We start from the raw sequence: 25,485 nt of genomic DNA on the forward strand, positions 1-25,485 counted from the left end.
TGTTTGCATCCAAATATAAGAAAAAATCACGACAAAATTGAAGATTTCTCTGAAATGGTACGTGATGGGTAATTTTTGATGTAATATTCATGATCAGCACCCAAAATTCTATAAGAAACACCCAGCAGTGTTCAGGAAGCAAAAACTTTGTTGTGCAGTGAAATTAAACCGACTTAATGCTGAAATGAAAAATCTACACCCTCCTAAAAAAGCTAGATTTATGAACTGACATTGCGTGAAAAGGTGTGGTGGCTGTGTTAATCGGTTCATAGACAAAACCGTGGAAGACAAAGGCGCACGCCGACAACTGAGCGCAAGATGGAGGCGCGCGCCGAAGAAAATGACAGTTTTTAGGGGCTCCGACAGGGGGTTTTGTTGGGGAGCCCCCCCACTTTACTTAACACAGATCGCGGTGGGTGGTTTGGGGGGTTGTAACCCCCCTCATTATACTGTAAACTTAACTTTTTCCCTGTTTTTAGGGAAAAAGTGAAGTTTTCAGTAAAATGTGGGGGGTTACAACCCCCCAAACCCCCCACAACACGGCGCGATCTATATAAAGTAAAGTGGGGGGGGTTCCCCCACACACTCCCCGTCGGAGCCCCTAAAAATAGTTATTTTCTTTGGCAAGCGCCTCCGCGCTGCGCTCAGATGTCGGCGCGCGCCTTTGTCTTCCGCGTTTTTGACCTGATACCGTGTTAGTCCACTCTTCAAGGGCAATATGAAGTCATGAGCCACGAGGATGCAGATTTCTCATCCGAGGAAGAAGGGGTTACCTTTGAAAGCTAATCATATACTACATTAAGTTGTCCAATATAAAAGTATTTTTTTTCCTTTATGTTTTTGTTTTATTTCTATATATTACCTTGAACAGCCATTAACATACTTTATTACATTTTAAACCAGCTTCAATAAAAAAGTAGGCCCCAATGATAAGTGAGACCAGAATAGAACGACACATTAATGCATCAACAGAGTTAGATTTATAATAAATCCACTTCAGATGATAAAATATATTCATCTTCAATATTCTGAAAAGCCAGTTCCTAAACAGCCGTACCTAGCATTAGATCCTACTCCAAAAATTTACTAAACTCTTCCATGATAAGAGCCCACAATTTGTTTTTAATTAAATTTACAATATTCCTATTTAAACATCTGTATTTATTTCACAAATCCCCCCACTGAGATAGCACCATTGCATACAACTTAGGCTCTAAAGTCTAAAACATTTACAAACATGAAATGTCCTAAAAAAGTTGCGTAGAAAGAAAACCAATGCACACTGAACAAAGCCATCTTTCTTTAATGAGAATGCTGGTGTGAACTTGGGCTGCTGAAGCGCTGTACGAAGTCAGGGAGTGAGTACACAGTGCCCCACCCTACCTCACCATTCATACTGATAAAGTCATCCAGGTTCATCTTTGAATCTAGAAGAATAAAAGAGAGTAAAAATGAAAGCGGGCTCAAAGACTCCCCTATCAGACTGATAGGTACTGTACATCTTTAAGTGTAAGCAGTAGCTGTCCTACACAGCACAAGAAACAACCTCCCACTTCACCTGCGACAAATACACATTTACTAAATCTTCAGAAGAGTTAAAAAAAACAAATAAACACCTTTTCTCCTCGAACTAGTAACATGAACCCTTCTACTCTCTCTCATGAAGCTTTTCATCCCTATAAGAAGAAGGGAGCCAACGGCGCCCAGCCGTTCGGCGCACGGCGAAGGAGAGCGGCAAAGGCGCTCGCCTTAGCGAGAGCGCCTTTGCGAAAGAGCCTTGAGAAGGTGCCCAGATAGCAGCAGCAGCAGCAAAAACCTTTTTTTTCTCTCTCATTACTCTCTTCTCTCTCTACCCTTTCAGCTAGCTGCACGCCGGACACCACTCATACACACCGAGGAACCAAAGGAGCAGGGAAAAAGAAATGGAGGCTGCAGGAACCCAGCGGAGCTACCCAGTGTACTGCATCGAGTGTCATATGTATGACTACCTCCCCTCCGGGAGGCAGGCGTACATATGTGGTCGATGTCAGGAAATGGATAGCCTGAGGAAGGAGGTCGGGAGACTGCAGGCCAGGGTCCAGGAGCTGGAAGGACTGTGCACCTTAGAAGAACCGTGCTGGACAACGGAGGATACCACCGGAGAGAGTCACGTCACGGAGCAAGTAAGAGATCTCGAGAAATTCATCGAGGAGGCCTGCAGGATGGTGGCGGCTCAGGACAAACAGCACATCGGAGTGGAACCAACAATTGGACAGAATCCACCAGACGCCATGAGAGTAGGACCTTGCGGAGGAGCTGGACAGACAGAGGAGAAAGAGACCCAACAGAACCCAGAGGAAAATCTAGCGGATCGCGACACGGACCTGAGACCAGAGAGACAACCAAGGAAGGGGAAGTCTGCAATTGTAGTGGGAGACTCAATCCTGAGAGAAGTGGACAGTCACATAGCAGGAGGGAGAGAGGACCGACTAGTGACATGTCTCCCGGGGGCGAGAACGAAGGACGTCATTGACAGAATAGAGAGAATCCTGGACGGAGCTGAAACAGAGGAGACAGCGGTGATAATCCACGTTGGAACCAACGACATCAGCAGGAGGAGCTACAACAGGACTACACTAACTGAGCAGTTCAGGATCCTGGGGAGGAAACTGAAGCTGAGGACAAGGAGGATAGCCTTCTCAGAGATCCTGCCAGTACCGAGGGCAGATGCTAAGAGACAGACCGAGCTGCAAGCAGTAAACGGTTGGCTGAGGAGATGGTGCGAAGAGGAGGGTTTCCACTTTGTACGGAACTGGACAACTTTTTTGGGGAAGAACAAGCTCTACAGGAGGGATGGACTGCACCTGAGCACGGCTGGGACGAGGTTGCTGGCACGCAACGTCCAGAGCAGCATAGATTTGGCTTTAAACTGAGGAGAAGGGGAAAGCCGACAGTCGACCTGACCTCGACACATCGGACCAAAGTATCAAACAAGGATACTGAACCAGAAATTTGTAAAAGAGGGCTCGGGACTGAGAGGGAACTTTTGGGAAAAGGACACAAGGACGCAATGCAGGGAGCCAATGCACAAACGAACCTAGCAAGCAGAATTAAGAGAGAGCAACAGGAGCCAGAGGGTCATCCAAACATGGGGGAGCAGGCTGAGGACAACATAGACACACCGCAGGATGGGGATGAACACAACAAAGTTCGGGGGCTGGCAACCCATGAGGAGGTTGGCAGGGGCGCCAAACCACGAGGAAAACCAGCGGAAAAGGCAAACAACCAGGACTTAAATTGCCTATACACTAATGCTAGGAGCCTAAGAGCCAAAATGGGAGAACTAGAAGTCATAGCCAATACAAAGAACCTGGACATAATAGGAGTCACAGAAACGTGGTGGACTGACGACAACAAATGGGATGTGGCCATACCAGGGTACAAACTCTACAGGAGGGACAGGACACACAAGAAGGGTGGAGGAATAGCGCTTTATATAAAGGACTCCATACCTTCAACCAGGATAGAAACAACAGTAAGGGCGGACGACTTGGAATCACTATGGATTAAGCTACCTGGAGGAGCTGGATCAGACATAAAATTGGGCCTATACTATCGCCCACCTGGACAACCGGAAGCACTCGACCAGGACCTGGAGGCTGAGCTGAGGCAGATATGCAAAAGCGGAAGCGTGATGGTGATGGGAGACTTCAACTACCCTGGGATAGACTGGAGTATTGGACACTCAAACTGCACAAGGGAGACCAAATTCCTGGAAACCACGAGGGACTGTTTCATGGAACAGCTGGTCACGGAACCAACACGGGGGGATGCAACTCTCGACCTAATCCTCAATGGGCTAGGGGGACCTGCAAAGGAGGTGGCGGTGCTAGAACCCCTAGGAAACAGCGATCACAACATGATCCAGTGCAAGCTGGAAATTGGACCATCAAAGGTGAAAAGATCCACAGCGACAGCACTCAACTTCAAAAAAGGGAATTATGATGGCATGAGGAAACTGGTGGGAAAGAAACTCAACGGTAGCGCAAGGAAGATGGAGTCTGTAGAAAAAGCCTGGTCCCTACTCAAGGGCACGGTGCAAGAGGCACAGAACCTGTACATCCCCAGATTCAGGAAGGGGTGCAAAAAAAACCGAACAAAAAACCCAGCGTGGATAACAACTGCAGTGAAAAAGGCGATAAGTGACAAGAAAGCATCGTTCAAAAAATGGAAAAAGGACCAAACAAAGGACAACCAAAAGGAGCACAAAGAACACCAAAGGGAGTGTCACCGTGTGGTTAGAAAAGCTAAAAGAGAATATGAGGAGAGACTGGCGGGGGAAGCAACAAACTTCAAATGGTTCTTCAGATATGTGAAGGGGAAGCAACCGGCAAGGGAAGAAGTGGGGCCATTGGATGATGGAGACAAAAAAGGAGTGGTAAAAGAGGAAAAAGAGATAGCAGACAGGTTAAATAAGTTCTTCACGTCAGTCTTCACGAGGGAGGACACATCCAATATTCCGGAACCGGAGGACATCGTAAATGGGGATCGGGATGAAAAGCTGGTCCAACTAGAGGTAAGCCAAGAGGATGTCCTCAGGCAGATAGACAGACTAAAGAGCGACAAATCGCCAGGTCCGGACGGCATTCACCCAAGGGTACTCAAGGAACTAAGGAACGTAATAGCAGAGCCACTTCGCCAAATATGTAACCTATCCTTAAAAACTGGAGAGATCCCGGAGGATTGGAAAATTGCAAATGTCACACCCATCTTCAAGAAGGGTTCAAGGGGGGACCCGGGGAACTACAGGCCGGTGAGCTTGACCTCGGTCCCGGGAAAAATGATGGAAGCACTGATTAAGGACAGTATCTGTGAACACATAGAAAACAATGGACAGCTAAAGTCGAGCCAGCACGGCTTCTGCAAGGGTAGGTCATGCCTCACAAACTTATTGTACTTCTTTGAGGGGGTAAACAGATAGGTGGATAAAGGGGAATCCATTGACATCATTTACCTTGACTTTCAAAAAGCCTTTGACAAGGTACCGCACGAAAGACTGCTTAAAAAGCTGTGGAGACACGGGGTGCAAGGGGAGGTCCACCGATGGATCAAAAACTGGCTGGCAGACAGGAAACAGAGGGTTGGAGTGAAGGGCCATTACTCAGACTGGCATGGGGTCACGAGCAGAGTTCCGCAGGGGTCGGTGCTGGGACCGCTCCTGTTCAATATATTTATAAATGACCTGGAGGCGGGAACAAATTGCGAAGTTATTAAATTTGCGGATGACACCAAACTCTACCGCAGGGTTGAAACCATGGAAGACTGCGAAGATCTGCAAAGGGACCTAACGACGCTAGAAGAATGGGCCAAAAAATGGCAAATGAACTTTAACGTAGGGAAATGCAAGGTCATGCATGTAGGGAAAAAGAACCCGATGTTCAGCTACAAAATGGGAGGATCACTGCTAGGGGTAAGTAACCTTGAAAGAGACCTGGGAGTGATGGTGGACATGTCTTTGAAGGCGTCGGCACAGTGCGCCACAGCCTCAAGAAAAGCAAACAAAATGTTGGGTATCATTAAGAAGGGTATCACGACCAGGACAAAGGTCATCCTGCCACTGTATCGTGCGATGGTGCGACCGCATCTGGAGTACTGTGTTCAGTATTGGTTGCCGTACCTCAAAAAGGACATGGCGGTACTTGAGGGAGTCCAGAGAAGAGCAACTAAACTGATAAGAGGTATGGAAAACCTCTCATATACTGACAGACTGAAAAAGCTGGGGCTGTTCTCCCTGGAAAAGCGGAGACTTAGAGGAGACATGATAGAAACCTTCAAGATCCTGAAGGGTATAGAAAAAGTAGACAGGGACAGATTTTTCAGATTACGGGGAACCACAAGTACAAGGGGGCACTCGGAAAAATTAAAAGGAGACAGGTTTAAAACAAATGCCAAAAAGTTCTTTTTCACCCAGAGGGTGGTGGACACATGGAACGCGCTTCCGGAGGCTGTGATAGGCCGGAGCACGTTACAAGGCTTCAAAAAAGGTTTGGATAGGTTCCTAGAGGATAAAGGAATTGAGGGGTACAGATAAGAGTAGCGGTAGGTTATAGGGATAGTCTGGGACCATTGCTCAGGCAATGGGCCTGATGGGCCGCGGCGGGAGCGGACCGCTGGGCGAGATGGACCTCTGGTCTGCCTCAGCGGAGGCAACTTCTTATGTTCATGATCTGATTGAAAGTCTTATTGTAAACAGCATTGAATCCTAGTCAAAATTTGCAGTATAGAAGAAAACTGTATGGAATGGTATAGTAATACTGGGATTAATGGACCTTTGGTCTGTTCTAGTATGGCAATTATGAAGGAAGGGGTAAAACACGGACCTAACGGACCTCGTGGATCTAAACCCGTACGGCCTTAAAAATCTGAGGTCCGTGTCCGTGGCGCTTGTAGTTTCTGTCGCTGACAGACCTTGATGAGATTTTTGCACTGACCGATCCATCTCAGCATAGGGAGGGAAAAGTGTTAGGATCCGTCAGCGCTAAAAATCTTTTCGAGGTCTGTCAGAGCCAGAGACTCGTGCTGGAGTTTGGAGACTTCTTTTCCATAACGCACATCCAAAACCTATGTCCCCGCTCTCTTGGCTTCTGCTCTGCCCTCTAGCACTAGTCTCTGGCTCTGACAGACCTCGAAGAGATTTTTAGCGCTGACGGATCCTAACACTTTTCCCTCCCTATGCTGAGACAGATCCGTCAGTGCAAAAATCTCAACAAGGTCTGTCAGTGACAGAAACTACAAGCACCACGAACACGGACCTCAGATTTTTAAGGCCGTACGGGTTTAGATCCGCGAGGTCCGTCGGGTCCGAGGTCCGCATTTTACCCCTTCCCCAATTATGATGCTCTTATGAATACGATTTTCTGGGAGAACCCAGAAGTGATGAAAAAAGAAACTGGAGTCAAACCTCCAATGCTGTAGTCGGTGAGCCAAGCAATCTCTGGCTCAATCAGGACAGCAAAGTATACAACAGGAGAACCAAATCCACAAACTCAAAGATGTGAAGCTGGGAGTGGAAATGTCCCCAAAAAAGGTGGGCACAATTTGATTTAAAAAAAAAACCAAACCAAAAAACAACCCCACCTTTTATTTATCCATAAATGGCTCAAAAACTCAATGACTCGACATGTACATGTTTCGGCCAAACTGGCCTGCCTCAGGAGTCTGGCGAGTCTTCAGACACAAGGATATATTTATCCAAGTGCTTAATGTATAGACGCTGTAAATACAGCTACTAGTAACCAAATACAAACTTGCAATTGAGTATTCTGTTGAGGTATGCCACTTTTGGTCCTAGGAACTGGTTTTCCTTCATAACACTGTTTTCCTCTCCAGTTTCCAGGACCAAAAGCGGCATACCTCAACAGAATACACAATTGCAAGTTTGTATCCCAACCCAACATCCAACACTCTCTATACCCTTAGTACTCTCTAATATTCTTCTATTTACCTAATGTTATCTAAAACCATATAATTCACCCCATTCTTATCTCCTAAAGACTTCTACTTCCAGTTGGTAACTCTTTACCCAACGTTTGTTTTTTGTTTATTACCTTAAAAATTTTATATCATCGCTTATTCTATTCTTTCAAATTTTGAATGTAATTCTTGCTTTTAGTTTGAATGTACCCGGTAATCCGCCTTGAACCGCAAGGTAATGGCGGAATAGAAATCACTAATGTAATGTAATGTATTTGGTTACTAGTAGCTGTATTTACAGCGTCTATACATTAAGCATTTGGATAAATATATCCTTGTGTCTGAAGACTCGCCAGACTCCCAAGGCAGGCCAGTTTGGCCGAAACATGTACATGTCGAGTCATTGAGTTTCTGAGCCATTTTTGGATAAATAAAAGGTTTTTTGTTGGTTTTTTAAAAAAAATCAAATGGTGCCCAACTTTTTGGGGGACATTTCCACTCCCAGCTTCACTTCAATCAGGACAGCTCCATTCCCCGACCAGCCTGCTCTTTCAAGAACAGATGCATATCTATCACGACCCCAGCTTCCTCATGTACCCACCCTAAGTACATTCCAGCATGTCGTCAAATTTTCCTTTGAATATAGCCCTTACAGGGAAGGATTATAAGCTTTAAGGAAAATCAACTACTAGGCAACAATTCAAAAAGGTACTACAGTAAAACCTTAGATTGCAAGTAACTTGGTTTGCAAGTGCTTTACAAGACAAGCAAAACATTTTATTAAATTTTAACTTGGGAGGGATGTTATTGAAGGAGAGTACCCAAGAAAGGGACTTGGGGGTAATGGTGGATATGACAATGAAGCCGACGGCACAGTGCACAGCGGCCGCTAAGAGAGCGAATAGAATTCAAGGTATAATCAAGAACGAAAGAAGTTATCCTGCCGTTGTATCGGGTGATGGTGCGTCTGCATATGGAGTACTGCGCCCAATATTGGTTGCCGTACCTTAAGAAGGATATGGCGTTACTCGAGAGGGTTCAGAGGAGAGCGACACATCTGATAAAAGGTATGGAAAACCTTTCATACGCTGAGAGATTGGAGAAACTGGGTCTCTTTTCCCTGGAGAAGAGGAGACTTAGAGGGGATATGATAGAGACTTACAAGATCATGAAGGGCATAGAGAGAGTAGAGAGGGACAAATTCTTCAAACTTTCAAAAAATAAAAGAACAAGAGGGCATTCGGAAAAGTTGAAAGGGGACAGATTCAAAACAAATGCCAGGAAGTTCTTCTTTACCCAACGTGTGGTAGACACCTGGAATGCGCTTCCAGAGGGTGTAATAGGGCAGAGTACGGTACTGGGGTTCAAGAAAGAATTGGACAATTTCCAGCTGGAAAAGGGGATAGAGGGGTATAGATAGAGGATTACTGCACAGGTCCTGGACCTGTTGGGCCGTCGCGTGAGCGGACTGCTGGGCACGATGGACCTCAGGTCTGACCCAGCCGAGGCATTGCTTATGTTCTTAATACAAGTAATAGGCTTCGAGGCGAACGAAGATGGCTGTGTGAGGAAACAGCTCCATGGTGACAGGCAGCTTGATTTAAAATAATAGCGGTAAAAGTTTAAAGGAAAGACAAAATTAGTGAGAGAAAAGAAGTATAAGAATGGCGTCGGGCAGACAAAGTAAATCTTCTGTGGCTGGAGCTGGTTCGGGGTCTGTTAAAAGATCAAAAATTGACTCCACTTCCCCGCAGATAGTGCCATTGCCAGCAGATGAAATTGATAACAGAGATCTTATGAGAGAAATACAAACGATAAAAGATATCGTTTTGGAAAATTCAAAAGACATAAAGGAGGTGAAAGGAGAGATAGTGAGTTTAACTCAAAGGTTAAATGCAGTGGATTTGAAAATGGAATGTTTAGAAAAATGGGTGGAAAAATGTGAGGAGGAAAAAGTACTGTGTAAAAAAGATCATAAAGAAATTGAAGCATTAAGAAGGGATTTTGTGGATTTGTCCAATCGTGCAAGAAGGAACAATTTGAGGGTACTTGGATTACCAGAGGAGATTGAGAAGGGTGATCCTATTACTTTTCTGTTAAATTTCCTACCTAAGATTCTACCAATTCAAAGTAAGTTTCCGTTGGAGATAGAAAGGGCGCACAGAATTCCAGCAAAGAGATTAAGCAGCCAAAAGGGACCGCGACCTTTAAGCTACTTAGATATCAGCAAGTAGAAGAGATCCTGAAATTAGCAAAGGAACATAAAAATATGAAATGTCAGGATGCAAAGATATTTATAGTCCCGGATTTTGCCAAGGAAACTGCATATAAAAGAAAACAGCTATTAGAATTACGCCCACAATTGAGAGCAATGGGTGCCAGGTTTGGATTAGTATACCCGGCTATAATGCGGGTGACTCATAACAACAAAACTTTCAGTTTTGAAGAAGCAGAGAAGTTAAAAGAATATATAGATAAATGTGAAAGCCCGATGAATACCTAAAATGAAAATATTAATGAGAAGTCTGTTAATGTTTTAATAGTGTGATGCATAGGTTATGTTTATTTGACTTTATTCATAGTGGGGTATGGTTTTTGAATATAAAACTGTCATTTTCCATTACTTGAGACAGTTGACTGTGGGGATTGGCAACATTCTGAACTGAGCTCGAGGTAATTTAAATATGGGGAGTGGTAACATTCTGGAATGAGCTTGAGGAAACTTAACTGTGGAGAATGGCAGCATTCTGGACTGAGTTTGAGGCAATTTGATTGTGAAGATTGGCAGCATTCTGGACTGAGCTTGAGGAAATTTAACTGTGGAGAATGGCAGCATTCTGGACTGAGCTCGAGGCAATTTGATTGTGAAGATTGGCAGCATTCTGGACTGAGCTTGAGGAAATTTAACTGTGGAGAATGGCAGCATTCTGGACTGAGCTCGAGGCAATTTGATTGTGAAGATTGGCAGCATTCTGGACTGAGCATGAGGCAATTTAACTATGGGGACTGGTAGCGTTATGGTTTGAGATGGAAGTAATTTAATTGAAGAGATTGGCAGCATTCTGGACTGAGCAATTCAATTGTGGGGATTGGCAGCATTTTGGACTGAGTTTGAGGAAATTCAACCATGAGGATTGTCAGTATAATGGACTGAGCTAGAGGAAATTTACCTGTGGAGATTGACAACATTCTGGATTGAGCTTTGTGGTCAATGGAATTGAGAAAGTTGCCGAGTGATCTGATGGATGTAGATTGGTAAAGACAGTTTAATGAAGAACGTCTGAATTGGAATAGTCTGGACTCCTGATCCATATAAAAGAGAGAAGATCATAGGTTTGATTTCTTCAAATGAGAAATATGAATGATGATATATAAATGCTGTCTAATTCTTGGAAAAATGGAAATGACTAATGTGTTAAATGATTATTCTAATTTTTGAAAGGGGTTGAAGGGTAAATGTAAAGGGTTATTTATATAAGTGAGGAGGGGAAAAAAAGGGAAAAGAGAAAAGGAAAAAAAAAAGGAAAAAAATATAATAAAAGATATAAAAATGTATTTGAAATTTATTTATAAGTTATTAATAGATTTTTTATAGAGTAATGGGGAAGGTTTGGGAAATACATATAAAAGATTGAAGTTTTTATTTCTTGTATGTTATATGAGATACTAAGGGTTAGATGGAAAAAAAAAAAGATAGGAGGAAAAGGAGAAGAGGAAGAAATTAAAAAAATAAATAAAAATAAATACAAAAAGGAAAAAAAAAATTAAAGAAATAAAGAAGGAAAAAAAATATATATATATATATATTTTTGTCTTTTCATTAATAATAAGAAGTTATAGATTAATAAGAAGCGGATAGATTAAGTATGATGTTGCCTGTGGGGAGTTTTTCTTTTACACAGTCAGTATGTGCGTTTCGAAGTCTTCATTTATGAGGGGGTGGGGAGGGAGGGGGATGGGTATTTGGGAGGGACAGAGAAGGTGGGGAGGGAGGGTAAGCTTGTATTTTGGTTTAAGGGAAAAGGAAAAGTTTATAATATATGTTTGAGTAGGATATATTTGTATATTATATTTTATTTATATAATGGGTTTTAACATTTTTTCTTTGAACGTAAATGGCCTCAATCATCCAATAAAAAGGAAAAAGGTATTGTCATATATTAAGCAACAAAATATAGATATTTGTTTTCTGCAGGAGACACATTTGTCTGGAATAGAGTCTATGAAGCTGTCAGATAATTGGATAAAGCAATGTTTATATGCACCAGCGATAAAAAAAGAAAGCAGGAGTAGCAATATTAATTAATAAAAAATGTCCAGCAACATTTAATATGGTTAAAGCAGATCCTCAAGGAAGGTGGTTACTTGTTGACATGAGCATGGGCAATAATACAATGGCGTTACTAAATGTGTATGCCCCTAATTCGAATCAAAGTGAATTCTTTAAATCTCTACAACAATTAATTTTGCCACTGGCTACTACTAATTTAGTGGTGGCAGGGGATTTCAATGCTGTTATAGATCCAATAATGGATAAAAAGCCTAGTAGAATTATGAAATCAATGGGATTAGATAATTTGATACAATCATTTAATTTAAAAGATATATGGCGTATTCTTCATTTTAATGATCGGGAATTTACATTTTGTTCACATGTTCATCAATCGTTTTCAAGAATTGATTATATTTTTGTTTCAGATCAGATGGTACAGCAAGTTGTAAAAGCTGACATAGAACCAATAGTAATATCTGATCATGGTGGTGTGTGGATAGAAGTTAACTTAGTAGATCAGGATAATTCCAAACCTGTATGGAGGTTTGATAATACATTGATTGCCGATTCTAAATTTTGCACAGAATTTCAGAACAAAATTAGTGAATATTTTTGTTTAATGATTTAGAGGAAATGTCGATTGAAATTTTATGGGATGCTTTCAAAGCAACGATGAGAGGACAAATTATATCATATTCTGCATATAAAAAGAAACAACTAAGGAAGCAATTTGTAAGTTTGGAAAAATAAATTAAAAATTTAGAATTAAAATTGATTAACAAATGGGAACAAGCTACATTTCAAATATTGTTAAAAAAAAAGTGAATATAATGAGATTTCCTCTGGATTAGTAAAGAAATATATTTTTACTCAGCAAACGTTGTATTATGGTAGTGCAAATAGGGCTGGAAGACTATTGGCAAATTATTTAAAAAAAAAAAAGGAAGGAGAAAATAGGTATAATTAAAGATGAGTTAGGGAATTCTCATTCTCAAATTGGAAGTATATTAAAACAATTTTTGAAGTATTATAAGTCGCTGTATTCTTCTGAGTCTTATTTAAATAAAGAGAAAGATGGGTTGGATTTTTTGAGTTCAGTTGAAGGTCCTAAGGTTCCTGATCATATAAAAAGAAGTTTAGATGAACCTATATCACTAAAAGAATTACAAACGGCATTGAAATCCCTTAGAGCTGGGACCGCTCCAGGTGGAGATGGATTTACGGTAGAGTTTTATAGAGAATTTCAAATTTCCCTTTTACCTTATTTATTAAAATTATATCAGGATCAACTGAATAAAGGTTGTATATTAGGCACTATGGCAGAATCTTTAACTATTGTTTTGCCAAAGCCAAATAAAGATCCAACATTGGTTTCAAACTACAGGCCTATATCTTTAATAAATGTAGATGGTAAATTATTAGCTAAGATTTTAGCATTAAGATTGGCTAAAGCTCTTACGCATATAATAGGAATGAATCAAACTGGATTTGTTGCTCAAAGACACTCTTCTAATAATACTAGACTGGCATTTCAGATGTATTATTTAACAAAACAAATTAATGATCCGGCTTTTTCGGTATCACTAGATGCTGAGAAGGCTTTTGATCGTGTAGAATGGAATTTCATGTATCAAGCTATGGAGTGGTTTGGTATTGGATCCGGATTTATACAAATGATTCAAGCACTGTATAGCTCCCCAACTGCTCGTTTATACATAAATAATAATTTTTCAGATGCTTTTAAATTGCAGAGGGGAGTTAGACAGGGTTGTCCATTATCTCCTTTGCTCTTTGATATAGTTCTTGAACCCTTGTTGTTAGCTATTCGACAGGCAAAGGACATACAGGGTATTCCATGTGCTGGAGTGGAATATAAAGTATCCGCTTATGCAGATGATATCTTGCTTCATTTGAGGAATCCGGAAACAACAATTCCATGTCTACTGGAGGTAATAGATACATTTGGAAAATTCTCAGGATACAAAATAAATTGGACTAAATCAGAGATTTTACCTTTAAATGTGCATTGTACAAAAGGTATACTTGATTCTTTCCCTTTTATTTGGAAAGAGGATGGAATAAAGTACTTAGGTATTTGGTTGAATAAAACACTCGAAGAGACAATGAGAATAAATGAAAAATTTTTATTACAAAAAGTAACAGAGTTGTGTGAGCAATGGAATCCTTTACATTTGTCATGGTGGGGAAGAGTTCAAACTGTTAAAATGATGATTTTGCCTGTAGTTTGCTATCAATTGGGAATGATACCAGTGTTTTTTCAGGGGTCTTTCTATAAAAAATTAAATAGTATTCTGGTTAAATTTATTTGGCTGGGTAAAATTGCAAGAGTGGCTCTAGTGTCTTTGCAAAGACCAATTGAGGAGGGTGGGGTAAATTTTCCCAATTTTTATAGGTATCATCAGGCCTATATCATGCGCCAAGGTATGTATTGGGTCCTCCCAGAGCTTTTGGAACAACTACCAGAGTGGTTACGTGTGGAGAGATCACTTATCTTTCCACTTAGGCTTGATCTTCTGCTTGGTATAAAAGTGCCTAGAATACGTAAAGACAATAGAGTATTAATGGATACTTGGAAAACATTAAGATTTGTAGACAAATTAACTACTGATTCTATTTTAATATCGAAACAGACTATTTGGGTAAACTCCAAGATACAAATAGGCGGGTTTAAGGTTGTCTGGAAGGATTGGATTAAAGCAGGTATAAGATCCTTAACGGAAGTAATTGATAATGGTAAGCTGCTTGATTTTTCACAACTGCAACATAAATATGGTCTGAATAAAAAACAAAGTTATAAGTGGTTGCAATTGAAGCAGGCTATTCAGGTGGGGTTCCCTGAATGGAAATCTTTAAATGATCATTACAGCTTAGAATTCTTATGTTTCCAGGCAGATTTTCTGGGACACCAGGCCGCAAAGTGGTATAAAATTATATCTAATTATTTGAATAAGAAACCAAAAAATGGATTAAGAGATATTTGGAGCATTGAGATTAAGCATCAGATTAATGCATCTCATTGGCCACGTATTTGGTCTTGGAGAATTAAAGGTACGATGTCGGCATCTATTAGGCAAACATGGTTCTTTTTGTTGCATAGAGCATTCTGGACCCCTACTAGATTACAAAAATTAGATTGCTCTAAGTCTAATAGATGCTGGCATTGTAAAATTGAAGTTGGAACTTTAGACCATCTTTTATTTTATTGTCCATGTATTCAGGCATTTTGGATATCAATCTGGGATCAAGTTAACCTAATGATGGAGAGTCATGTGGCATTGTCCTATGACACAGTGGTTTTTGGAATGTGCATGAGGGCTAAATGCCAAATATCTGCAGCAAACAATAAATTACTGATGATTCTTACTGGTGTGGGAATTCAGCAAATAACGACTAATTGGAAAGACTGTTCTAGACTGAATTGTAGTTTTTGGTGGAACTCAGTATGCCATATGTATAAGATGGAAAGATTTCTTGCAGTACAGAGGGGGCATTTTAAAAGGTTTCAGGAGGTGTGGAGTCCATTAATTGAATATTATAATGATTAAGGTTTATTCTTTTTCCTTAGGGGATAATTTGTAGAAATGGGGGTGGGTGGGGGGGATAGGATAATCCAATTAAATAGCGGTATATTTCAACTGATTAATGGATATAAGAAACATGGTATATATGTATGAATAGAAAAGGAAAGGGAGTAAAATTATTGGAAATATGTTGTTATGAAATATTAGGTGATATATGTACTATGATGAGATGTATTTGTTGTGCATTAATGTATATAATAAAATGAAAAAAGAGTTTGAGGAAGAAAGGGTGGGGGGAGGGATAGGTTAAAATATGATTAATTGTATTAAGGAAGAGGGATGACTAAGTATGTATATGTTTGGATAGATTATTTTATTGATATGGGAAGGGATGGGAGGTGGGTGGGGGGAATTAAAACATGTATAATAATATTGTGTAAGAATGTCAAGTGAGTTATGTGAATTAATTGTAATATTATTGTACACTTGTTGAGAGAAATAAAAAGGAATAAAGATTAAAAAAAAAAAATACAAGTAATAATAATAACTTTATTTTTATATACCGCAGTACCACAAACAGTTCAGAGCGGTTTACAGTGTAAGAGACTGTACATTTACAGCGAAGATACAATGCGAACTGTACATATTCAGTAAAGGTATTTATACAGCAAAGAAACATGTAGATTTACCATACAGGAGACAGTACATATACAGCAGAGATATGTATATAGTGGAGAGGCAGTGCGAGAGGCTTTATAAAGAACAAAGCAGTGTACAAAACCAGTGCAGGGTGGAGAATGTCAGGAAGACAACTAGTATCAGTTATTGGATGGTAGTCTTTAATTATTTGGTGATGGGGGAGGTTCTAGAAATTTGTCATAGAGGAAAGATTTGAGAGATTTCCTGAAGGATGAGTAAGATGGGGCAGATGAGATAAGGGTGGTCAGGCAGTTTGTCCATACAGTATACGCACATCACAACTTGTCCATACAGTATACGCACATCACAACTTATCCGATGGTTCTTCTCTCTCTGATGCTGCAAGAGTATAGTGATTGTTCTAAATGAGCGAGGTTTTGCAATACGAGTACGTATAGTATTTTGTAATAAAGTTTTTGGGTTGTGGAACGAATTGTCTGAGTTTCCATTATTTCCTATGGGGAAATTTGCTTTGATATACAAGTCCTTTGGATTACAAGCATGCTTCTGGAATGAATTATGCTTGCAAACTAAGGTTTTAGTGTACTAGCAAAAAAACCAAGCTGCCCTCTGAGCTATCAAAAATGCTCATTTATGTTAATTTTTAAACTCCTAAAGATGCTCCATTAGAATTCTCCTGCATCCTTAGAAGCAACTGCATTTGGAAAACTGTCACCAATTAAATTAGACTGGGATTATATAGAATATGATCCATGATGATGTCGCATGCATGCGTGTGACATCACCAGACTTGGCCCGAGGAGAAGAGGTTTGCATCCTCTTTTCCCAGATGCAAAATCTGGTAACCCTATTTATTTGGCCAAGGTAGCAAGGTGCAGCTATAAAGCACACAGCTGCTTCCAGACAAAGTTCTTTAGCAAGGCAAAATTATTTTTAGAGGATTTACTTGATAATTGCATTTCTCAATTCTGCACTCGTGACATCTGTGCAACAATGGGACAGCAGCCAAGAGCATGCAAAAAAGAAAATCATCTTGGGTCTATGTCCTTGCATTTCTGATTTGAGAAAACTTCAGCATAATTATCAGGCTCAAGTTTTAAAAAGGCACAAACAGATGGTTTCTAGATAAATTTGTAACTGCATAGTAAACACAGGAATAGCAGAGTAAGAAAGAATAGTTGTATTACCTGAAATCTCTCTCAGCTGAGCTAAATGAACTAAAACAGCAAAAAAGTCTTGCAAGGAAATACAGCCCTCTGCAGGATAATGAAAGAATCACATTGTAGGTTTTCAAACTAAACTAAACTAAGCCTTAAGTTTATATACCGCATCATCTCCACGGAAGTGGAGCTCGACACGGTTTACAAAGTAAAAAATAAGGAAGAGAGAAGAGAAGGATTTACAAAAGCATGCAGAAAAGGAGGAATGTAAACAGGAGAAGAGATGTTATATGCTAGAGAAAAGCCAGGTTTTCAGTTGTTTTCGGAAAAGTTGGAGGGAGCCCAAGGTTTCAAAACAAGTAATAGCCCACCCAGGATGTGGAAAGTTCAAGGACTATACTTTTTATGGCTACGTATGAATTAGAAATCACAACAAAAATAGAGGAACTGAAATATATAATAACCACTAATATAGAAAAATGACCTCCAATATAAATGCTAATGGACAGACTGGATGGACTGTTCAAGTCTTTATCTGCCATCATTTACTATGTATAATGCCACAAATTCATCTTAATTTTTCAAAAACAAAGGGAAAAGGCCTCAGAAGCCACAAGGTGCAAATTTATACCAGGGCTATGAAAGACAGATAGATGATTTATCGGCTCCCCCTCATGCTTCGATCATCAGCCAGAAAAACCCTTGATTGAAGACCGTTATTGATAGAGTGTAATGTTATCTAAAGTTATCTAAAATTGCTAATAAATAGCTTAGTGGAAATCAAACTGGACTTATCTTTATGTTGCTCTACTGCTTTAGTTCTGCGGTTTACATCTGCCGCTTCTGTCCAGTGAATGAACACTGGAAAAATAATGCCCACAATGGCCTACGTTTTACGATGTTACACAATTGTTTCCTCAGGGCTCTATGCAAAAAAGGACAAGAGTTAATAAAAACTCGTACAGCCTGCCCAAGTTATTCGAATAAAAAGAAACATTACCTTGAACTGCAAAAGGCATTTGCTCACTCACTCGCATCTAGGTGAAAAACATGGCACCACAGCGTTGATTTAAATAAACAAACGCCAATCATGATCTTGTCTTCAAGTGATTGGCTCAGGCTACTAACACATCAAACAGTGATCAAGGTAATGTTTCTTTTTATTCGAATAACTTGGACAGGCTGTACGAGTTTTTATTAAGTCTTGTCCTTTTTTGCATAGAGCCCTGAGGAAACGATTGTGTAACATCGTAAAACATTGGCCATTGTCGGCATTATTTTTCCAGTGTTCATTCACTGGACAGAAGCAGCAGTTGTGAACAGCAGTACTAAAGGGTAGAGCAACATAAAGATAAGTCCAGTTTGTTTTCCACTAAGCTTTTTATTTGCAATTTTGAACTTTAGATAACATTACACTCTACCAATAAGGGTCTTCAATCAACGATTTTTCTGGCTGATGATCGAAGTATGAGGGGGAGCCGATAAATCGTCTATCTGTCTCTCATAGCCCTGGTGTAAATTTGCACCTCGTGGCTTTTGAGGCCTTTTCCCTTTGTTTTTGAAAAATTAAGGTGAATTTGTGGCATTATACCCAGCATTTATATTGGAGATCGTTTTTCAATGTTAGTAAGTATGAATTAGCTCATACAAACACTGACCCTGCTTGCTTCAAGTTGATTAGGTGTTTTATTTACTGCCTATCAAGGTTTATCTAAACGGGTTTACAATCAGGTACTCAAGTATTTTATCTGGGGCTATGGAGGACTGAGTGACTTGCCCAGAGTCACAAGGAGCAGTGTAGGGTTTGAACCCACAACCCCAGGGTGCTGAGGCTGTAGATCCAACCACTGCACCACACACTCCGCCAGTCATTACAACATGAAGTCTAGGCAAAAGCTTTCATCTGTTTTCCCTCACTGTATAGATATGTTTTTCTCAGTCCTGGACCAATGTGTGCTCTCTCAGTCCAGGAGAAAATCCTCTGAGATATGCCTTCCTGTCATCAACCCTTACTCCCCAAGATAAAAAATGCCTTTCACCTGTCAGTTCTGACACACAAGAGGCTTGTGCATGAATCTTAAAACCACAGCACTGTGCAGTCTTTAATAGTGAAAACAATCCAAAAGGACAATATTATTTATAGTCTTAATTCAAGGGTCAGGGGGAAGAAACTAAATTACCTGAAGTTTCAATGCAAGGGTAAGGGGGAGGAGGCTTCCTCCATTTCCCATTGGTGTATTTCATATGAGATCGGTCAGAAGCAAAAGTCTTCAGATATAGATCCCCTTGCATCACCCTCAGTTTTCTAAATAAAAATATAACCCAAAACAGATGAATTGTCAGACTTTCTTTGTACAATCAATGCAATACTAATTAAATAATGCTACTACTAAAATTTCATAGCACTACTGTACTGTATGCAGCACTGAACAGTGGTGATAATTTACCAAGTACAATATCTCCCATTGCCGAAGGTTTCTACCTACATGTAAGCTCTTTGGGAGGGGACACAATAGACTTGACCAGGCTTCTCTCTTGCCCAGGTTTCTCAGTCCATTTCTTCAACCATACCACCACTCTATCTTAATCCTGCCCGATTTCCAATTTGAATTGATTCACTGAATCGATTCGTTAAAAAAAAAAAAAAAAAAGGTGACCGACCCTCCTCCCCATGCCTCATGTCTCCTAAAGCAGGAGCAACAGCGTTGCCTCTTGCTGGCTATCCACTGCCGCTCCCTGCTTTAGGGGGCGAGGGCAGAGGGTCAGTTGGGAAGTGCTGCAGTGCTTAGGCATTCTTTGCAGCATCCTACAGCTCCCCCTTGGCCTCCCGCTCTTACCTTCAGATAATTACGGCAGCCTGCAGAAAAGATAACTAGCACTAGGGGGCCTGAAGGTATCATCTTTCAAGTGGAAGGCACAACACATCATGCAGGAGCATTAGGGAGGTTGATCCTGTACACCATTACACACCATGGATATCCTGGCAAGGGCTGAGGGTGTGCTGGGTTGTGTCAAGTGGATATTCTGAAAATTTAAAAAGGAAATGAGGAGGGGGGTGGGGAAGGCTTTCTTTTTTTGAGAGATTGAGGAAGGTTTGTCTGGTGTGAAGGAGAGATGATCCGATTGCCTTTGTTAAAGACACAGAAGTGGAAGTGTATTTCAGACAAATCACTGGCCCCTTTCAGAGCATCCCCAGGAACACTGGCACGTACATCAGCAGGCTAATGCTCCCAGGAGAAAAAAAATTAACACTACCTTTTGTTAACTTTTCAAGAATAATGTAGCTTGCAACTTTTACTACAAGCTGTATTACTCATTGTGAATAATAAGCTACTTTCCTTGCATCTGAATGCTTTGTGCTCATTATTTAATGTACATTAGCCTCTTAATTCTTTGTATTAATCTACACTGGCAAATAACACAATGTATGGCCAATTAATGTATAATTGACAAACTTATGTTACTGCCACAATACGTGTTTGTTCTTTGTATGCTATCCCATTTTTAATGGCGCTCCTTTATTTTATAATTTTGTATTGATGTAAACCGCTGAGAACTGTGTTTTAAAGATTTGGCAGCATATCAAATTTTAACAAACAAACAGACCCCTTAATTTATTGTGTTTAACCCCAAATTTGTGCAAGTCTTCCCATTCATAAGAACATAAGAATTGCCGCTGCTGGGCCAGACCAGTGGTCCATCGTGCCCAGCAGTCCCCTCCCGCAGTGACCCCCAGGTCAAAAACCAGTGCCCTAACTAAGACCAGCCCTACCTGTGTATGTTCTGGTTCAGCAGGAACTTGTCTAACTTTGTCTTGAATCCCTGGAGGGTGTTTTCCCCTATAACAGAATCACTTGGGGGCTTTTTTACTAAGCTATGCAAGCACTCAGCATGAGTTTTACCGCACATTAAACATTAGTACAGGCCTGCATTGTGCTCTAATGTGCTAATAAATAAGCCAGCGTGATTAAAAAAAAACAACAAAAAACCTGTTACCTGCTTAACAAAGAAGTGAGCATGAAAAGGGTGGGGCAGAGCAGAGGAGTGGCCTGTGACAGCTGGTGCATGGTAGTCTGTGTTCTAGCTGTCAACTGCTGATAGCGAGACACTACTTATAGTCACTTCAAGAGTGAGGGATCTCCAAAAGATACTTGTAAAACAAAGAACCCTCCCCCCCTTTTTATGAAGCTGCGTTAGGGGTTTTTAATCACCGGCTGTAGCAGTAAAAGCTTCTATGCTCATAGAATTCCTAAGAGCATTGAAGCTTTTACTGCCGCAGCCTGTGATAATAAAAAAATCCCTACTGCGGCTTCATAAAAGGGAGTAAGTTACTGCAGCATAGAATGGATAAAAATCAATGTTTTTTTTCTTTTTAAAAATCGGATTTGATTTAAATTGGATTTTTAAATAAAATATTTTTTTGAGGAAAAATCTGATAGCTTTCTGTTTAAGATTCATCATGAATAACTTTTGGACTATAATGTAATAAGAATTAGTGTTATATGATGGCAGAAAAAGGCCAAATGGCCCATCCAGTCTGCCCATCTGCAGCATCCACTAAGAGATCCCACGTGCCTGTCCCACACTTTCTTGAATTCAGACACAGTGTCTCCACCACCCCTACTGGGAGACTATTCCACGCACCTACCACCATTTCTATAAAAAAGTTATTTCCTTAAATTCTTGAGTCTATCGCCTCTTAACTTCATCCTATGCCCTCTCATTTTGGAGCTTCCTTTCAAATGAAAGCCTCGCCTCATGCACTTTTATGCCAACTAAGTACATATTTAAACATCTCTATCATATCTCCTCTCTCTCACCTTTCTTCCAAAGTATACATATTGAGATCTTCAAGTCTGTCCCTATACCGGTAAACCTTATGACAAAAGCCACCAACCATTTTAGTAGCCTTCCTCTGGACTGACTCCAATCTCTATATCTTTCAGACCATTCTTCAAACTTTGCTAGGTCCTTCCTATTGTTACCACACCATCAAGGGGGGCTACTCTATTTCAGATTTTGGTATAATCCACAAAGAGGCAAATCTTATCCTACACACTTTCACTAATATCGCTTACAAAAATATTAAAAAGAACAAGCCCAAGAACCAAACCTTGAGGCACACCACTGGTAACATCCCTTTCCTCAGAGCAATCTCCATTGACCACTATGCTCTGTCACTTTCTACTCAACCAGTTCTTGACCCAGTCCGATCACTTTGGGGCCCATATCAAGGGCCCTCAGTATATTTATTAGAAGTTTGTGTAGTACAATGTCAAAGGCTTTGCTAAAATCCAAATACACCACATTAGTATACTTTGGAACATCACACGAGGAGACCCAGGAATATAATGTCGCCTATATCTCACAAATCATTCACGCTACTATTACACGATGGACGCCTTTAAAACTATCATGTTGGGGATGCTTAGACTCAATAAAGATGGTCTTAGTAATGAAAATCACGTATGTGCTATCCATGATTCCTTTCCTATTTCCAGCATCGGTTTACAAGAAATTTGAATCTAATATGGTTCAATTTTTATGGAATAACAAAGTGCCTTGTATAGCTCTGAAAAAATTGAAATGTACTAAAGAAAATGGAGGGGTTAACTTTCAACTACCACTTGGATTTTTTATGCAGACAAGGGTCCCAGTGGCTACTGGAACCTAATACCGCACAAATGCCTGCATGGTTGAAATTAGAACATAAGCTATTCGACAAGACCTATTTGAAATATACTTCCTTTGCTGCTACTGATAATATCACCAGAAACAATCGGATTTTAGCCTCTACTACAGCGGCTCTTCATGAAGTCGACACCCTTGCTCCGTTGCAATGGAATGCTACCACAAATTCATCATTGTGGCGAAATCCTCATTTACAGATACAAGGGAAATCTTGGCGCAAGCGTGGAATATGGGCGATTCGCCACTTGATGCTAGATCGTAACTTCATAGATTATAATGTGTTAATTACTACTTTTGGATTAGAGTCCGCTCATCATTACAAATGGCTACAATTACACCACTGTATCACAACCTATTTTAAGCAGACTAATCTATCAACTGAATTACCTTCCATACTAAGTTGGTCCACTATATTGAACTCTCAACCTGGTCAAGCCTCAGCATGGTACAAGCTATTGCATCAAAATAAATTTGTAACTCCATCTGCATTATACGACATCTGGGCCCATGACACAGCTGTGGAATTTAACTTCTCATTATGGACAGAAAACTGTCTCTCATCCTTTAAGGCTCTGAAATCATCTATCATGCAAACAGTTCTCTTTCTTTATCAAAAGGGCATACTGGATGCCACATAAACTTTCCAAAGTGGACTCTTCAGTATCAAATAGATGTTGGTAATGTCTTCAGAGTATTAGTACACTGGATCATATGATTTATCACTGTCCTCAATTACAACTATTGTGGAAACATATTTGGACTACTATATATAAGATACTGCCCATTTACTGAAGAGTTGTCCTACTCGATCCTTGTATATGAAGCATGTGCCCTTACAAAGCCCTTTGACAAGTATGAGGCCAAACTGCTTAAATGCTTATTACTCATAGCGGTCAAAACTATATTATCATGTTGGAAAGACTCTTCTTCTCTCAATTACACTATGTGGTGGAACACTGTTTGTCTTTATTCTAAATATGAAAAAGTCATTGCTCAGAAAACAAATTCTTTATTGTCTTTTCAAAAGATGTGGTCACCAATATTAACCTATTGCAAGGGATGATAACTATGATGTTATTGTTGCATCCCCCTTTGCTTTCTTACCTCTTTAGAGATTCAGATTATTACATATAAACTAAACTGTTCTACATGATCCCAATCTGTAAATTGTGAATGTATTTCACTTGTATATGAATGGTAACTGCAAGACACTGTTCAATGTTTATTGGTTCTGTACTTTTTCTGTTCCTATAAAATTTAATAAAAAAAGATTGAATTTTTAAAAAACCCCAAAACCCCACCACATTTAGCACACCCCCCCTATCCATTCCTCTGGACACCCCAGTGAAAGAAATTGATCAGATTTGTCTGACAAGACTTGCCGCTAGTACATCCATGTTGCCTCGGGTCCTGTAATCCACTGGATTCCAAAAAAGTCACTATTCTCTGTTTTAGCCTTCCCTACATCTGTCTTATTAAACCACACTAGGCAGTGATCACTGGATGCCAGATGATCACCCACTGTGACATCAGAAACACGTTCCCTGTTTCTAAGCATTATGTCAAGCATGGCTCCACCATGAGTGGGTTCTATTACCAACTGCTGGAATAGCATTAGGCTGTATATTCATGTAATATTTTTATTTTTGGTAAATAAATTCCATTAATCTATTCATAATGTCATCATGGACATGATTTAAATCGTCTTTCTGACTAGTGATTTAAATAGATTTAATTTAAAAATCAAATCCACCCTGCTGCATAACGACAAGATGTAAAGCACATCATTAATGCAAGCTGCATTATACAATTCTAAGCAGTTGTTAATTATCTAGTCTGGGAGCATCAGGCCACTAACATAAGATCCCTGGGAGCATTGGCTGACAAACATGTTCTAATGCTCCTGAGCGCAATTTTAAAGAGGCCAGAATTTCCCAAAGCCATTTCCCTCATATGACTTCTTGACCCTTAGAAGTAGTAGAGTCATCAGCACCATTTTGAACTTGGCACTAGCAGAGACAAGAGCACTTGTGGACTGCTCCTCTCCAAAACACTAGATCACCAGGGAGTAGAAGAATGCCCGGGAGGAATGGGGGTCTTTGGGGTTGTGGGAAATACTCTTCAACATTGAGAATTTCTGGTTTCTTTAAGATGACTCTCTGGGAAGAAAAAAAAATAAAAAAATTGGGCCACACATTAATTCCCAGGGAGATGAAAGAACAACAACACCCCCTCCTCCTCACACACACAGTTTGTGAGGTTGATTTCAAGTTGCGTTATTTACTGTGAGTCACAACAGTTCAATAACACTTCCCACATTTTTACAAAACTGTAATGCGGTTTTTAGCACCAGCTGCAGCGGTTACTGCTCTGATGCTCATAGAATTCCTATGAGCATCGGGAATGTTACCGCCATGGCCAGAGCTAAAAAACACGCTATGGTTTTGTAAAAAAAAAAAAAAAAAAAGGGGGGGGAGGGTAAAAGAAGAAGTAGGTGCTTGAGTTTTGGCTCTGTATAAGCTAAACACAAGAATTATTTAATTTACTTACCTCCTAAATTCTGGGTGAATGTCGCTATCTGATTTGAAGGCCTTCTCTACATAAGTGTCAAAGGGACATGGAAAGGGTAGTAGGGTATCAAGGTCATAAATCAAGTTCTTTTTTCCACTCAAAATATGAAGCAAAATCACATGATAATCCTAGAAAA

The 25,485-nt window shown here is 40.2% G+C and overlaps 1 protein-coding gene across 11 annotated transcripts in view; it reads right to left on the reverse strand.

The window, feature by feature from the left end:
• Nucleotides 1-870: 870 nt before the first annotated feature.
• The window catches only part of NTAQ1 (N-terminal glutamine amidase 1), a 37,232-nt gene continuing 12,617 nt past the window's right edge, over nucleotides 871-25,485 (reverse strand). For 9 of the 11 annotated variants that reach the window (XM_033929867.1, XM_033929872.1, XM_033929873.1 and 6 more), the window contains 4 exons: nucleotides 25,329-25,477; nucleotides 19,268-19,392; nucleotides 17,115-17,183; nucleotides 871-1,427 (listed from right to left, as the gene is read on the reverse strand). In XM_033929867.1, coding sequence (XP_033785758.1) covers nucleotides 1,303-1,427; nucleotides 17,115-17,183; nucleotides 19,268-19,392; nucleotides 25,329-25,477 — 468 coding nt within the window. In that variant the 3' untranslated portion in view covers nucleotides 871-1,302. The remainder of the gene's footprint in view (nucleotides 1,428-17,114; nucleotides 17,184-19,267; nucleotides 19,393-25,328; nucleotides 25,478-25,485) is intronic. The other 2 variants (XM_033929875.1, XM_033929874.1) reach the window with 1 other exon arrangement.

Source organism: Geotrypetes seraphini, chromosome 2, assembly GCF_902459505.1.
Source record: "Geotrypetes seraphini chromosome 2, aGeoSer1.1, whole genome shotgun sequence".
NCBI classification, from domain to species: domain Eukaryota; kingdom Metazoa; phylum Chordata; class Amphibia; order Gymnophiona; family Dermophiidae; genus Geotrypetes; species Geotrypetes seraphini.